This window comes from Emydura macquarii, unplaced genomic scaffold (genome assembly GCF_026122565.2).
Source record: "Emydura macquarii macquarii isolate MOO-44397 ecotype Brisbane River unplaced genomic scaffold, CSIRO-AGI_Emac_v2 contig_1451, whole genome shotgun sequence".
Lineage (NCBI taxonomy): Eukaryota > Metazoa > Chordata > Testudines > Chelidae > Emydura > Emydura macquarii.
Genome location: NW_027131588.1, coordinates 19,689,207 through 19,704,088, shown reverse-complemented (window position 1 = coordinate 19,704,088; position 14,882 = coordinate 19,689,207). Strand labels below are relative to the sequence as shown.

Here is a 14,882-nt window from a genome sequence, read left to right as displayed (position 1 = left end):
CCACCTCCTTTGTAGATCAGGCACAGAGGTGGCTACTTAACACACACATGGAGCGGCAGACTACCCGGAAGTCCCCCAATACTGAGAAGCAATGCAAGCTATTACAGTGCTCTTCTCCACGCCTTTTGACCTGCCAAGGGCTGAAGCAGTTGGACCTACCAGAGAGTTTGCTGGTCCTAGCTTTGAGTTTGTGAGGCAGACCGACATCCATCGCCATCTGCTGCATCTCCTCTTTCACCTTTTTTTCTGACAGCCCTTTCAGACGAGCATAGAACCAGATGTGCTCTTCCACGGTCAGCCTAGGGGGGAAGGAGCAGAACCGGCAAGTCACTACGTCTCAGTCAGGCTCGGACTCATCACATGAACCTCTTTTTAAAAATTAGTAACAAAAAACATACTTATTTAGGCAGGAAAACATTGTACAGAGCTAAGATTTTTTGGGAGTGACTCATGATTTTGAGGACTCAACCTTGGACACCTTAGAGGGACCTTGGACGCCTTAGGGGGACCTGATTTCCAGAGGGCAGGTGCTCAGTGCTGTCTGAAAATCAGGCCATATTCAGGTGCCTCTGGTTGGGCTCCCAGACTGGTACCCCAAATCACTAGTGGAAAATGTTGGCCTCATTTTTTTTAGGAAGAAACAGTTTTCTAAAAGAAAAACTGGAACAATGGTCTGGATGGAAGTGCCAGGCGTTGCTGATAGACCCCAGATGTACCTAGCTATAAAACAGACCCTATTTCTGTCCAGCTATAGATTCTGAAAACCCCCTCACGCAACTATCCTGGACCACATATACAACTCGGAGTGGCACCTCTTGGGTGGGAAGTAATCCCTGATATAAGCCACTATTCACGGGTTTGACCCCATGAGGTGTTGAGTGTCTCCTGTATGACACCAAGGATTCTCGGCTCCCATTGAATATTATGTTCCAGATCCACAGCTGGTGCAATCTACTGACTTCAGTTGAGCTGTGCCAAATTACACCACTCAGGATCTAGCCAAATATGGTATGTTTTAAAATCCTGATTCTTGGGTCATTCCCATTCACTAATATATTGATACATTCCACACTACTTCATTGTTCAACTGCCTTTAAACACCAGCCTACACCCCTTGCAAATGATACGCCAGTTACATCTGTTTCTAGATTTTCCTTGACGCATATTTGCTAACCTTTGTTCTATAAAGTTACTCTGGACTTATGCAAGCATAAGCGAGACCAGACGTGAGCCTAGAGCCACGGAAGTGGCAATGTCAGAAAAGAACACACACACATTTTTGTTTTGTGTTACAGACCCCACTGTTGTGTTTCCGGGCTGCTACTCACTGGTCAAACAGGACATTGTGCTGGGGACAGACGCCCAGGTTCTGCCTGATGGTGCTGAGCTCGGAGCGGATGTCTTTCCCCAGAATGAAGGCTGTGCCCGAGGTCGGAGGAAATAAACCAGTTAAGATGGACCTGAATGACAAATGCAATAAATAGATGGTAAGTAAGCTCCAAAATGTCACTAGCTTTATTCCACATTCACTAGTGAATGAAAGGACAATGCCTAGGATAGTCTTAGTGATGTCCCATACCAGGTGGTTCCTCCCCAAAGGAAAACAATCAGAGAAACATCTCACACAGGAGCTTTTGGTTTTAATGGCTCTTAGTTCTGCAAAAGAAAAATATCCTCCCATCTCCCTAGAAGCTTTTCATGCTTTCAGGATTCATTTCCTCCTTCTGAGAAAGCAGGGTCACAAAGGTGGTTATTGAAAAGAGCTGCTGACACTAAAAATTCAGCCACAGCCTTGATCTGCAACTTACAAGTCACAGGCATCAAAATGCTCCATTCCCCAATATCTGTGTATTGCATGGGCTAAATCCTCAGCAGTGTAATCAGCATAGCTCTAATGAAGGTACACTGATTTACGCCTAATGAGTATCTGGCCTTGCATATTTAACCTATACATCTAGCCACACGCATATATTTTATTGTCACATTTAGAAAAAACGCTTAGATGTCAGAACCACTCTAACAAGAGCTCCTCCCCCACCCTTAAAAACATTTCCCTTACATGGTCGTGGTTTTCCCAGCTCCATTATGTCCCAGAAAGGAGGAGATCTGCCCTTCATAGAAATTCAGCGTGAGCCCGTCGACCGCCACCTTCTTGCCATCACGATAAATCTTCACCAGGTTCTGAATGCAAACCCCCAGGCTGAGATGAGCGGGCTCCTCCTCCATGCAGTCTGAGAGAGGAAAAAGGGATCAGCGAGGCAGCGTAGAACAGACACAGGCTTCACCACCACTAGGATGAGCATCAATCACAATACGTATCTTCCCGTGGCCAATGAGAACCCACAGTGAAGGGAGGCACTGAGGAAGCTTCCCAGGATGCGATCCTCCTATGGATGTTCACTTTAGCGTGGCACTAATTAGAACTTTGGAGGCCAGCTGTAAGAGCCTGACCCAATGTAGTCAGTGGGAAGGTATGCACCGACTGGATCAGGCCCCGTGTCACTGAAATCAGGGAATGCTACAGCTCACAGCTTCATGCCTCAATACCAATGGAGAGCCCAGTCCTGCCTGCCTTATTTGTGCGCCATTTCCAGTGATTTATGTGGGAGTTTTATTTGCGTAAGGGCTGCACCATCAGGCTCCCATTCTGATAACCAACAGGGGACCGAACAGTGACTCGGCCAGGAGCAACTTTAATTTACTGATGCTAAATCCTGGCATCCTTTCACGCAGTCGACTCGAGGCAAGTCCCAGCCTCATTCATTTAAACCTTAGCACCCGCCTTCTGGCCCGGCGTGGGTCAGACACTTACTCTCCGACGGCCCTTTGTGATCAGAACGAGCGTGCCGCCTCTCCTCAGATTCCTCGCCGAACCAATAGGACTTTGTGAAGGGGAAGTACCAGGGCCTGGGAATTCCATACTGGCCTACACGGGGAGGAAAGCATGCACGTGAGCCCAGCAAAATCAGCCATAATGTTTCTGTATTTAAAGGTACAGGGCGGTTACTGAACTATCATATCTCCAGCTCTCAGGCTTTGGAGAAGAGCAGCACATGTATGAGAAGGTGAAAATCCTCCTTCCAGAGTGAAAATTGGTGACAGTTTGAGAGAGAGGTTTTAGCCAGGTGGGGAATATTAGACTGTTTCAAAACGCTACACCCAATCTTCCCAAATCCCACTTTATTCTAATAGCTAAAGGCCTGATCCTGGGAGGTGCTAAGCATCCTGTGTCAGGTACCAAGTGCCCTCAACTCCTGTCAAAGCCAATGGGAATTGAAGAGGCTGAGAATCTCATAGGAGGTGCTAGCACCTGGCTGGACTAAGCCTAGATTCTCTGTACATGGGGGCACCTGGAAACCATCCAGGAGTCTGATCAGCGGCTTTGAAGTGATAATATTGATGGTGTGGGGTTGCCCCCTTCCCCTTTCTGTAACATGTGCTACTATATTATCAGCTTTGTCTGTAATGTGAAACATTCTCGGCAAATGGGCAGCAATACGCAGGATTTACAAAGAGCAGGACATCACATTTCTAGGCTACAGTAAAGGCTCACCTGGGAAGACAGACTCAATGTACCAAGTCATAACCCCGTAGAGGAAGGTATCGAACAACATCATGAAGACTGACATGGGGAGGCTGAAGCGATCTTCTTCCAAGGGGCTTTCAAAGAGATTGTCCCATTGCACGCCAACCCCCTGCTCCTCGAACAATGCAAAGTACTCGCAGCCGAACCCAAAGGCCACGGGAGACAGCAGGCTCTAGGAGGGGAAGATGTTCATGCTCTTGAGACCGTTCACTGCTATTTACAAAGTCATCTCTTTAGCTTTAAAAATAAACGCCCTCGTGCTTCAGTCATGACTCAAAACCCAAAGGGTGGAACCCTTGTGCGCGTGTAAAATTAAGGGATTCTTTACTTCCCTGTAGCTACAGAAACATGGTGTCCTTGTTTGTTTTTATGGAGTGAACTCTTGGCTGAATCCCATCTGCTCCTGGTGACTTATTACCATTTAATTTATCAATTTGTTCCAAAACCTCCTCTACTGACACCTCAATCTGGGACAGCTCCTCCGACTGGTCACCTAAAAAGAATGGCTCAGACGTGGGAATCTCCCTCACGTCCTCTGCGGCGAAGACGGATGCAAAGAATTCATGTAGCTTCTCCGCAACGGCCTTTTCTTCCTTTAGCACCTCTATCATCCAAGGGCCCCACAGATAGTCTGGCAGGCTTCCTGCTTCTGATGTACTTAAACGGTTTTTTTTGCTGTTAACTTTTGAGTCTTTTGCTAGTTGCTCCTCAGACTCTTGTTTGTCCTGTCTAATTCCACGTTTACACTTGATTTACTAGAGTTTATGCTCCTTTCTGTTTGCCTCAGTAGGGCTTGACTTCCAATTTTTAAATAAAATGCCTTTTTGCCAATAATTACTTTTTTTACTTTGCTGTTTAGTGGCACTCTTTTGGTCCTTGTACTACCCTCACAGTAGCCTGAGAGGTTCCCAAAACCTCCATCTCCATGAGGGTCTCCCATCCCTATCCCATACCGGGGTCACTGAAGTGTTCAGAGAGTCACAGATTTGAAGGCCAGAAGTGACCATCGTGATCATCTGGTCTGAGCTCCTGCATGACACGCCGTGGAATCCCACCCAACGCTCCTGGCCCGGAGGTCTAGGCCATTACTGAAGAACATGGTGCTATTCTGTGGGTAGGCAGTGCCCCAATGGTATCTCTCTGTGCTGCTCTGCAGAAGACGGGGGTTCGGTTTGTTGTCCCATTCTCTCGCTCCCCAGATGACAGGACAGCAGAACCAAAAAAGGGCAGGGGTGTGTGAACAGCCACCCGCCTCCAGTTAAGGAATGTTGTGGAGTCTCTAAAGGGAGGCTGATCCAGTTCCTCTCAGATTGGTGGGCCTCTGGGAGAGGGCAGCCTAAGGGTCTAATCCTGCCACAAATGAGACCACGGGGCAATACAACATCAGCTTCAGCGTGGCAGGATCTGGCGTCATAGCAGCAGGCGGGGGAATCTCAGTGCTCCATGAAGAGCATGCTCAGAGGCCCCTTCCACACCTCTCCTGCTCCCTGCTCACTACCAAACCCGGAATACTCTCCATCGGGGCCCGCCCTGAAGGCCTTTTGTCCCCGGGCGCAGTGGGAAACAATGGCCTCTTCCACCCAACAGTCCCGCATGCTAAAAAAGCCAGCGAGCGCTTTGCTGACCGAGGCCCGATCTGCCATCGGGCTCCTCCGCCCCACGCCCAGCGCGACTTACAGCGAACATCTTGAGCGAGAAGCTCACGTAGTCCTGCCAGGCGACGCACAGCACATAGGGCAGGTAGAGGGTGAAATAAATGATCCCCCCACAGGCTGTTGCCAGGTTGGCCCTGGAGAACATGGTGCTGATGAGGAAGCACTGCAAGATGGTCACCACGGCGAAGACGGAGAGGAAGAGGAACACGATGCCGGGGTCGCTGTAGGGCAACAGGTTTCCCATCTGGGCAAGGAAGAGATACATGGGCCACGAGTCAAATGGGGCTTGCTGGGACGCGATCGACAGAGGCCACTCACAGATTCGCTACTCAGAACAGAGCTGCCCTTTCGCTGCTTTAGCCCCTGGGCTGCCCCCGCCCAGCCCTGCGCGCGGAAGGGATTGTGAGCGTGCGAGGGCTGCGTTGTGCCCGGGGACACGGTGCACGGAAGCGATTCACGGAAGCACCCGCCCCCCATTGTTTTAAAGCACTCGGCCTCGCTTTGGAACCAAGGGCCCCTTTGGACTCGGTGAGTCATGGCCTGATCCAAGCCCCGCGGATGTTAATTAGCCCCAGATCGTTCGTCACCGTGCTGATTGCCGGCCGGGCCCCGCTGGGAAGGGGGGCGGGGGTGAGATAAACCGGGACGCCACCAGACTCACCTTCAGGATCAGCACCAGAAGCCCCGCGCTCATGAGGAGTGGGATAAGGCTGCTGATGAACCAGCTCAACCAGAGGATGCCGTTGTCTAGGCCCATGATTCGCATGGTCTCCTTCAGCCGGGCTTCCTTCTCGTACACGACCCCCTTGATTATCACAGCCACCGAGTAGATCCAGGCCAGAGTCATGAAGAGGGGCATGGAACGGCTCATGACACGCAGGAATCTGGTGGCCGGAGGGTGGGGGAGAAGCTCATTGCGGTTATCTGCTTTGGAGAGCGCGTCACCAAGGGGGTGCAGGGCACTCTACAGGTGCGGAGGAGGAGGATTACAGGAGCGCCTGGAGGGCCTGTCGGGGCCAGGGCTCCATGGTGCAAAGCAAAGCCTGCACAGAGGGCCAGGGCCTCCTCTGGTGTAAATCAATGTCGCTTCCTGGAAGTCACTGGGCGAGTGAGCGACTCAGGCGGGGAATGGGTCACAGCTCTGCACCGTGGCTCTGTGGCGGCCCCTGCTACCACTAGTCACCAGCCACTTCCGGGTCGGGCTGCGACTGGCTCCAGCACAGGCCAGGGTGGAGGAGAGAGCCCGGGGACCAATCACAAGGATGCTCCTTGCACTCTCCTGTGCATGGGGCCTGCTTCTCCCCAGTACCCCCCCCACTCCAGCCACGGGCCGGGCCGGGCACTCAGAGGGGTTGACACAGTGCTATCCTGAGGATGCACCTCCTCCTCCACACCACTCTGCAGCTGAGAGGTGCCATTCTCCACAGAGCTCTCCTGGGGCAGGACCTTCCTGCACCGCCCCACCAGGAGCTGTCCTTTGGGTCCCTGCACAGAGCGATCCCCCCATGCCAGATTAAGGAGCCCTGCTGCCTGGTTGACACGCTGCACAACTTACATATCATCCACATAACAGGGGTAGGGCATCTGCTGCACGTAGACGCCCGTCTTGTTCTCCGTGCCCGTCAGGGCCCTGATGATCGCCTGCTCCACCACGTCCTGCAAGTACACGAAGCCGCCCCAGACATACCGCATGTCTTCAAAGGGGTCCGCACGAGGACCGGGATCCCAGTACCTAAGTCGAGGGAACAAGGATCACCTGTTAGAAATCCTTCCAGGGGTTAAAGTCTCCCAAAACCTCTCTTGAGAAGGCAGCTGGGCAGCACTCACCCATCCTTAATCTTGTTTGTCCTCTCCACGTTGTCTATGTCCATCCGTATCTTGTACTTGACGTGGTGAGGCAGATCTACGCTGTTTGGGGTGATTTCAGGGAAGACAATGCCAGCCCAGAACTTCCTCTCATCCAGCAGCTCCATGGACCTGTTGATGAGCCGGACCTCTGTGGCCACAGGCTCCAGCTTGTCCAGATTGACACACTAAACGGAGATGGATTTGTAAACACGTCAGTGTCTATTACAGCCAGGAGCATGGGGCGTGTTTATTACATAGGGCAATAGACTGGTAACGACACTGATGGAACGCATTCCTGCTTCTGAAACGAGGGAGACCCTGAGATGCTAACGCCTTCACCTATGAGATGGAGCAAAACTACACTGCGCTGGGACACACTGTCCTTCATTTATAAAGGCGGAGTTCAATAACTCGAGGTGGCGCCACGGGTTGCCAAAGATGTAAGCTGTGACCGTCCCTGCTTTACTGACACCTGCCAATCAAACAGGCAGCGCTGTGAGTGGCTCCTGCATGGGGATGTCCCACCCTCTGACCTGGAGGTGAGGGTTGGGCGTGGATTATTCTCCATAAGGCATCACCACCAAATAACAAGCAGGTTCAGGATCTGATTTTCCCATAGACAGAATGTTGGTTTTTTTCCCCGTCAATGACCTAGGACTTGATCCAAGGAAGTAAATGGAAAGACAGCTGAGGTTTTGGAACAGGTCACAGTCAGCCTCACTGTAAGGGGAGCCGTATGGCTGAAACAGAGAGCAGAACTCAGACCTTGCCCTTCTAAAAGATGATGGTGACACCGCTGAGCCATCCCCCGTTACGTCATGAAGTAACTAGAGCTTTAAAGCCGCTGCAGCTTCTCCTGCGGTCGCTGAATACCAGATGCAGAAAAACAAGCATCCAGTCATTCTCAGCTACCCGTAATGACGGGGCAGGACGGTCGCTGGACACCACGTGGAACGTGCAAGGTAAGATTTTTCAAAGACGGGGGCCTAACGTTAGGCTTTTCTGTCCATATTTTGGCACCTAAATGAGTTGCAGAAGTGCTGAGCACCCAGCAGCTCCCCACTGAAGCTAGGACACTTACTTACATGCCTAAATGTGGGCTTAGCAGTAATCCATTTAGACCCACCCCCCCTTTCTTTTTCAGTCTTGGCTGCAATGTTTTATGGCTTCCTTGACGCAATTCTCCTAGGAGCATTGATGGGGTGAGCCACGACACTGCAAATCCAGACACCACACCACCCCTCGCCAGCGCTGAGCTTTTTACAATACGACGCTCTCAGACATCTTGCAGAGAGCGTCGCTTGTCCTCGTATGGGAGCACGTCCATGAGCACAACCCCTCTGCTGACATACCTAACAGCAGCGGCAAGCTGGCATGAGGGCTCACCTCCATGAAGCGGGAGATCGTTTGGATAGCCTGGTCTGTCTCATTGAAGGCATCCATCCAGGTGTATATGGAGCCATTCACTGCTTGAACGTCCTCCGCCGGCTTGGCCAAGAAGAGGGAAACGTCTTGAACCGTCCAGCCTGAGCCGCTCAAGTGAGCGTCCCAGATGCCTTTGCTCCTCAGCAGCGTCTGCAATTACGGGGCGAGGGAGAAATAACGACCTTGAGACTTGATTTTGGATTCCCCCCGGAAAGGCAAAGAGGTGGCAGAGATTGTACCAAGCTAACTTGACTCTCTCCCTTTGAACCTGGAGGTCCAGCACCAGACAAGGACTAAGAATGGAGAGTTAACTGAGCACAGGGACGGTGGCCCTTTGGCTGATTCTGCCAGAGTACCGGACGTCCAGCAGAGAAGCCCCAGTTCCCGGAGCGTGGCACCACGGTGATTGCTTTGCGACAAAATGAGAATTCCCAGGGGAAAACAGCATTCAGGGGGGATGCAGAATTGGCGGTATCGCATGGGGCACCCAAGCTGCTGACTGAGGGGCCTCATTTGGCAGCTTGCTAGAAGACTGTGGGCTACACCCAGTCACACGAAAATAAACAGGTTGTAGCGCCTCTTAGACCATGTCTACACTAGCATGTCTGTCGGCAAAACTTCTGTTGCTCAGAGACGTGAAAAAAAACCTTCCCCCCCCCGAGCGACGTAAGTTTTGCCGGCATGAGCGCTTGTGTGCAGAGCGCCATGTCGGCGGGAGACGCTCTCCTGCCGACACAGCTACCGCTGCACGCTGAGCTGGGTTTATTAGGTTGGCGAGAGAGCTCTCTCCCTTCGGCAGAACGCGGCTACGTGAGTGCTCTCACAGCGGCACAGCTGTGTCCGTACAGCTGTGCCGCTGTATGTTCATAAGTGTAGCCATGGCCTTAGAGAACAAAAACCCCAGGGCAGTTTGGGCCACTCACGTCACAGTCTAGCTGTTGGTGAGAGGCAGCATGGGCTGGTGGTAGGGCACTGGCCTGAGATGCAGGAGGCCTGGATTCGAATCCCTCTTCTGCCACTGGCCTACTGTGTGACTTTGGGCAGGTCACCTCAGCTCTCCGTGCCTCAGTTTCCTCTCCCACCCTTTGTCTGTCTTGTCCATTTAGATGGCAAACTATGCAGGGCAGGGACTCTCTCTCACAATGAGTTCACACAGGGCCCAGCACAGTGGGGTTATGATCTCAGTCTAGGCTGAACTGTAATAAAAAGAGAGATCTCCTGATGCCCAGCACTGTATGTCCCGCCTTGCAGGCTGAGAGGTGTCGTCTTCATAGACTGCGCCTCTCTCTATTGCAGGTGGAGGGCAGCAGAGAACCACACACTTCGGATGCTCAGAGCCTGCACATTGACACAGTAAATACAGTCCCATCCTCAGAGGCCCATTTGATAATGACGACTCTCCAGCGGGTGGCAGTCTTGCCCTGGGCCAGTGGGAAGAGTTGCACACCAAAAAACCAACCAACCAAACAACAAAAAACCCCAACCAAACAAAAAAGCCGTCACTGGAAAGCAGAGAAGCACAAAGGAAGAAGGACATTTTTCCCGCTGATCAGAGGTTGCTAAGTGCTGCTGACATCTTCCAAACAATTCTTTGCTTTGAGCTGGGACGAAGGGTGACGGAGCATAACCGGGAATTCAATTCCCGAGGTGCTAAGCACAAATATCGGTGCAGTAAGGCTGACGCTGCCTCCTTGTACGTGTAGTTAGTGCAAGTTACCCGCCACCGCTGCTCTGGAAGCAGAGGGGTTTCGCAAGGAGGAACTGCTGGTTGAACAGTCTAGTGTGAGCTTTTACGCTTATACCATCCATTTATTTACAAGTGCAAAGTTAAAAAAATAACAGGGCAAAGCAGGAAAAAAGGGCAGAATACGCCGTGCTGGCGAAGGAGAACACAGGAAAGAAAAACAGAAATGGAAACGGGGAGATGGTGTTACAGCACTTTCTCCTGTCCCTTCTTTGTCTGTATTTTGTCTCCTAGGATCCACTCCGACAAACGCTCCTCACCAGCAGTGCGTGGTCTCTCAGTATTTATATTCATGTTAAAAGCCGACACGCACTGTTCTCTGAGCAACTCCTGGTCCCCTGACGTCACTGGGTCTGGTGCCACATGCCCTCACTAGAAGTAGGATCCAGCCCAAAATGTCAACCAAGAGAGAGAAAAACATTTCTCCTTTGGGTGCTCCTTTGGGTGCTGCAAGGAGTTTGACATGAACCTACAGTGACCTGCAAGACCGGCACTTGGGATCTGGCCACCCGGTAACACTGCAGCCTGGCTGTCTCATGGAAAGCATGTCATCCGGTTTAAACAAACTGCTGCCAAGGCCAAAGAACTGGCCTACCTCAAGAGTGGCCCCAGCTGGAAGGTCTTGTGTTTTGGCCTGATAAGTATGTAATTGATTAATTCAGGTTTCCGCTCGAAATGGAACAGAATGTTGGTGGCATGACTTTGCCAGACACTCGCAGTAAAGGACCGCAGGCACATGCGTTGGGAAAGGTGATGGGGAAAGAGTGATGCATTGAAAACTGAGCTCTGATGGCTTTTGTTAAAACAAAGCAGGGGACTGGAACTCTTAGGAACACCAGGAAGCCTCTGCTGGAGACGGTTAACACCAAATATAAAACACCAGCTCGTTTGGTTCGCGGATCTCACTTCAAAACACACCGCTCACTTTTCAAAGGACATCTGATTGCAAACCAGTATCCAAAGCCTGGCCCTGAGGAAGGCTTGTGCAGGGCTATTCCACTCCCCTTACAGTCGCTGGGATCTTGATCTTACTCACACCAGCGTCATCCGGAGTAACTTCCATCAAGCCAGCACCGGCACTGGAGTGATAGGAGTCATGCCCTCTCGTTTCCAGCATTTTCAGGCCCGGAGGAGAATGCAGCGGGTTGGGCCAGAGAATACTTTGCACTTCATTTCGGGGGGGGGACTGGCAGGCAAGCCCAGGGCTCCCACAGCTATAGGAAGATTCCCACAGTGAAACAACAAAACGCTGGTATTGGTCTAGCTTTACTGGGCACACAGCAGAGAAAGCTGTCTTGGTCTAGTCTAAAGGGCTGAGACATCACTGCGCCATTCCAGTTTTACCTCCGTGTAACTCCAGTGGGGAAGGTACAAGCGGTCTGACCTTCAGTCCACCTGATCCAGGGAGCCATGCCAGCCTGTAACTATAGTAATACAGCAGCAAACCAGGCCACTGATACTTATTTTATACAGGTTAGGTCTGATTCTCTTCTTGCTTTCATGGGTGTAAACCAGGAGTTACTCCCCTGAAGCCAAGGGATTTATAAAAAAGGTGGGAGATGAGCATCAGACTCACCGCTCCTTCCCTGTAAATCAGCAGCATGGTATCTAGTGATCGGTCAGCAGGGCAACATTTGCTCTTCTGCAGATGTAAGCATACCAGGCAATTCAACGTGATGCAGGATGCCTCACTCTAGGTGAGAGGTGCTGAGCCCCCAATCCCCCCTGCACTCAATGGGATCTGGGGGCGCTTGATCCCTCCCAGGATCAGTCCTTGGTTTGTGACTGCTTTCTATAAGGCATCCCTCATGCTAACTTCAAGAAAGTAGCTCCTCTGGTACTTATGGGCATTTGCTGTTACAAAGGAGAACCCAGCAGAGCAAGTTAAATGTGTCGGGAATGCTGCTCTCCAGTAACGTGATATTAGTCAGCAGGGAAGAAGGAAGAGTCCATCCCAAGCAAGGCCGATGAAAAGCAGTGGTTAATTAAGCGCTGCTCCAGTTCACGGCACTCTGTGATATGATCACAGAGCGCTCGGCGTGACACATGACGACATGCTGTACTGAAACATCCTCTGCTCTCAACTCAGACGGGCCAGATCTTCAGCTGATGTAAACCGGTGCCACTCCAGTGAAGTCAGTGGGGCGCTGCCGATTTACGCCAGTGGAGGAACTGGCCCCGTTGTGCCTCGTGCATTATTCAGTTCCCATTTCATGTGTACACAGTTTCAGACCAGGCTAAAAACTTCCTTCTCGAATGATGCTGTAGCTACCATGCAAGAGAGCTTGTTTCAAGGAATGACAACCTAGTGCTGTGCATACCAGGCTGGGAGTGAAGTGCCAGCCACATCCCTGTATACAAACCGCCTGTAGCTTTGGCAAGGACAAAGTTATCCGAGCAGACTTAAGGTATGCCTACACTGCAATTAAAAACCACTGGCTGGCCCATGCCAGGAGGCTGGGCTTCAGGCTACGGGGCTGTTTAACTGGGGTGTAGACATTTGGGCTCCGGCTGCAACCTGGTCTCTAGGACTCTCCCATCTCACAGGGTCCTAGAGCCCAGGCTCCAGCCTGAGCCAGAACGTCTACGCGGCAACTGAACAGTCGCTTAGCCCAAGCCCCTTAGCCCGAGTCGTGCAGACATCCGCACAGTGACAGCATACTGACCCGGATCAGCTCCATTTCCTGGCTGCTCTCCATGAATGTCCAGATCTTCGGGCTGATCTCCTGCCACATCCCTCCTAGGTCACGGAACACGCCCAGCTCCTGGAAAGTCCTGTTCACCTGCCAGCAAAAGGGGAAGGGTTATTGCAAAATTTCAGCACTGCGGATCTGAGCAGCAGCAGGTCAGGCGGGCAGAGTGAGCGACAGAGCTCGGCGCTGCGCTGCCCAAGTCTGACTGGTAACATGGCAGCTGCAGCAAGGAGAAAAGTCACACGTGCTTGGAAGGACAAATATCCCAAGTGGGCACCTGTGTGCGCCCAGGACCTCGGTGCCTACGGAGGCCACTTTCTAAGGGCTGAAATGTGGCTGGCTCTTGCATGGGTGCGCAGAAGCAGCAGCACAGGTAAAGCCTGCCTTCCGCTTTCCATGTCAGGGCCATTCAGAAAAGCACCAAAACGGCTGCTTCCCAGTGCTCCCGGAGGTGCCCGTCTCCCCAAAGGAGGTGGGAAGGAGACGCAGCCCAGGCATGTTCCAGCCATTCCTCCTGCCCCCTTTTCTCTGTGAGGTTTCAGCAGAGAGCACATGGAGTGTGAGAGCTCCTGGGTCAGCTCTGCGCTGCAGGACAGTCATCTCTATACTTGAGGGATGTTCCCTGAGCTGGCCAAGCCAGCAGTAGGGGAAAATTAAGCCATCTCCATGGAACAAAGCAAGGAACTGTTTATGTGCTGCTTATCTGGGAGACAGGGTTACAGAGCCTACCTCAGTCATGACCCTCCTCGTGACTGGGGTGTCTGGAGTGTACAGGATCTTCCCAATAAGCAAAGGCTTCAGAGCCCTCCAAATAATTCGGGAAAGCGGACTGGATTCAAGATTCTTCAGCAGGTCGTTGCAGTAGGGCGCTAAACAGGGAGAGAACTTGCATGACACAGGATCGAAGGGCGCCAAGGCGCTTGCTCCCGGGCAAGCACGTCACACACGTGTGCATTTTAAAAAACCAGAGCCGCCTGAGCAAATAGGGTTTGAGTTACAAAGAAATCACCCTGAGCTGCACGACTCAGCCCAAACTCCTACACAGTCTTATCAAACACCTCTGTGCCCGCTGAAAGTGACAAAGGAGCATCCGCACAGCGTCCACAGTGAAAAGCAGGCGTCTGTGTCAAAGCAAGTGCCGCTCACTGACGAGAAAGCACAGTTCAATCAAAATAGCACATAAATGGCCACATTCTCAAGGGCTCAGTAGCCCTAACTCGGGCCAGATTTTCAGACGAGCTCGGCTCCCAATGTGTACGCAGGGGGCTGAGGCCTTTGAAAATCTAACCCAGGGTGACACGTACAAGGCTCAACCCAAAGCATAGTTTACTCAATGGGAGCCTTTCCACTGACCTCCGTGGGCTCGGGGTCAGGTCCATACACTGCAGTTACAAGAACCTCTAGCATCACGCTGTTACGAACCAAGGGTACCTCCAAATGTCTATGAGCATATAAATACACACACACACAAAGTCACTGTCTAGCTATCCTGTCAATTTCTGTGCCCATCACCCGTCCCCGTGAACAGGCATGTTGTACTTACTTGTAGAATTATCATAGAAATTAGCAGCATCTTCCTCGGTGCTGTTGCCTCCAAAGAGGGCTTTGTAGTTGTTGTCTTCGTACCAGTTGAGAGATTTGATTTTCAACCCTCCTCCCTCTGGATGGCCGCACACAATCCGCGACACCGCCTGGTAGATCTGGGTGGAGGAGCTTGAGGTGTTCACACTGGTTAGAAACATCACCTCCTGTCTCATGTCACTCCAGCTCTTCATGCTCGCCAGCTGCAATGCACGGGGGGAGACCAAGGGCTTCTTATTTCACTTGCAGGGAACAGATATTTTGATAGCAAAAGGATCGCATCCAGAAACACCTGATCTAATTTAATAAAACATTGACGTGAAACAGCCCTTGGGAAAAGCACCAGGGAG

General features: G+C 51.7%; 1 protein-coding gene across 2 annotated transcripts in view; it reads right to left on the bottom strand.

Annotated features, from left to right (window-relative positions):
- ABCA1 (ATP binding cassette subfamily A member 1) overlaps positions 1-14,882 on the bottom strand; it is a 125,707-nt gene that overhangs the window by 27,800 nt on the left and 83,025 nt on the right. For both annotated transcript variants that reach the window (XM_067553290.1, XM_067553291.1), the window contains 13 exons: positions 14,495-14,735; positions 13,681-13,820; positions 12,925-13,041; positions 8,476-8,664; positions 7,069-7,274; positions 6,797-6,973; positions 5,903-6,125; positions 5,264-5,485; positions 3,554-3,758; positions 2,813-2,926; positions 2,060-2,231; positions 1,329-1,460; positions 160-299 (listed from right to left, as the gene is read on the bottom strand). In XM_067553290.1, coding sequence (XP_067409391.1) covers positions 160-299; positions 1,329-1,460; positions 2,060-2,231; positions 2,813-2,926; positions 3,554-3,758; positions 5,264-5,485; positions 5,903-6,125; positions 6,797-6,973; positions 7,069-7,274; positions 8,476-8,664; positions 12,925-13,041; positions 13,681-13,820; positions 14,495-14,735 — 2,278 coding nt within the window. The remainder of the gene's footprint in view (positions 1-159; positions 300-1,328; positions 1,461-2,059; positions 2,232-2,812; positions 2,927-3,553; positions 3,759-5,263; positions 5,486-5,902; positions 6,126-6,796; positions 6,974-7,068; positions 7,275-8,475; positions 8,665-12,924; positions 13,042-13,680; positions 13,821-14,494; positions 14,736-14,882) is intronic.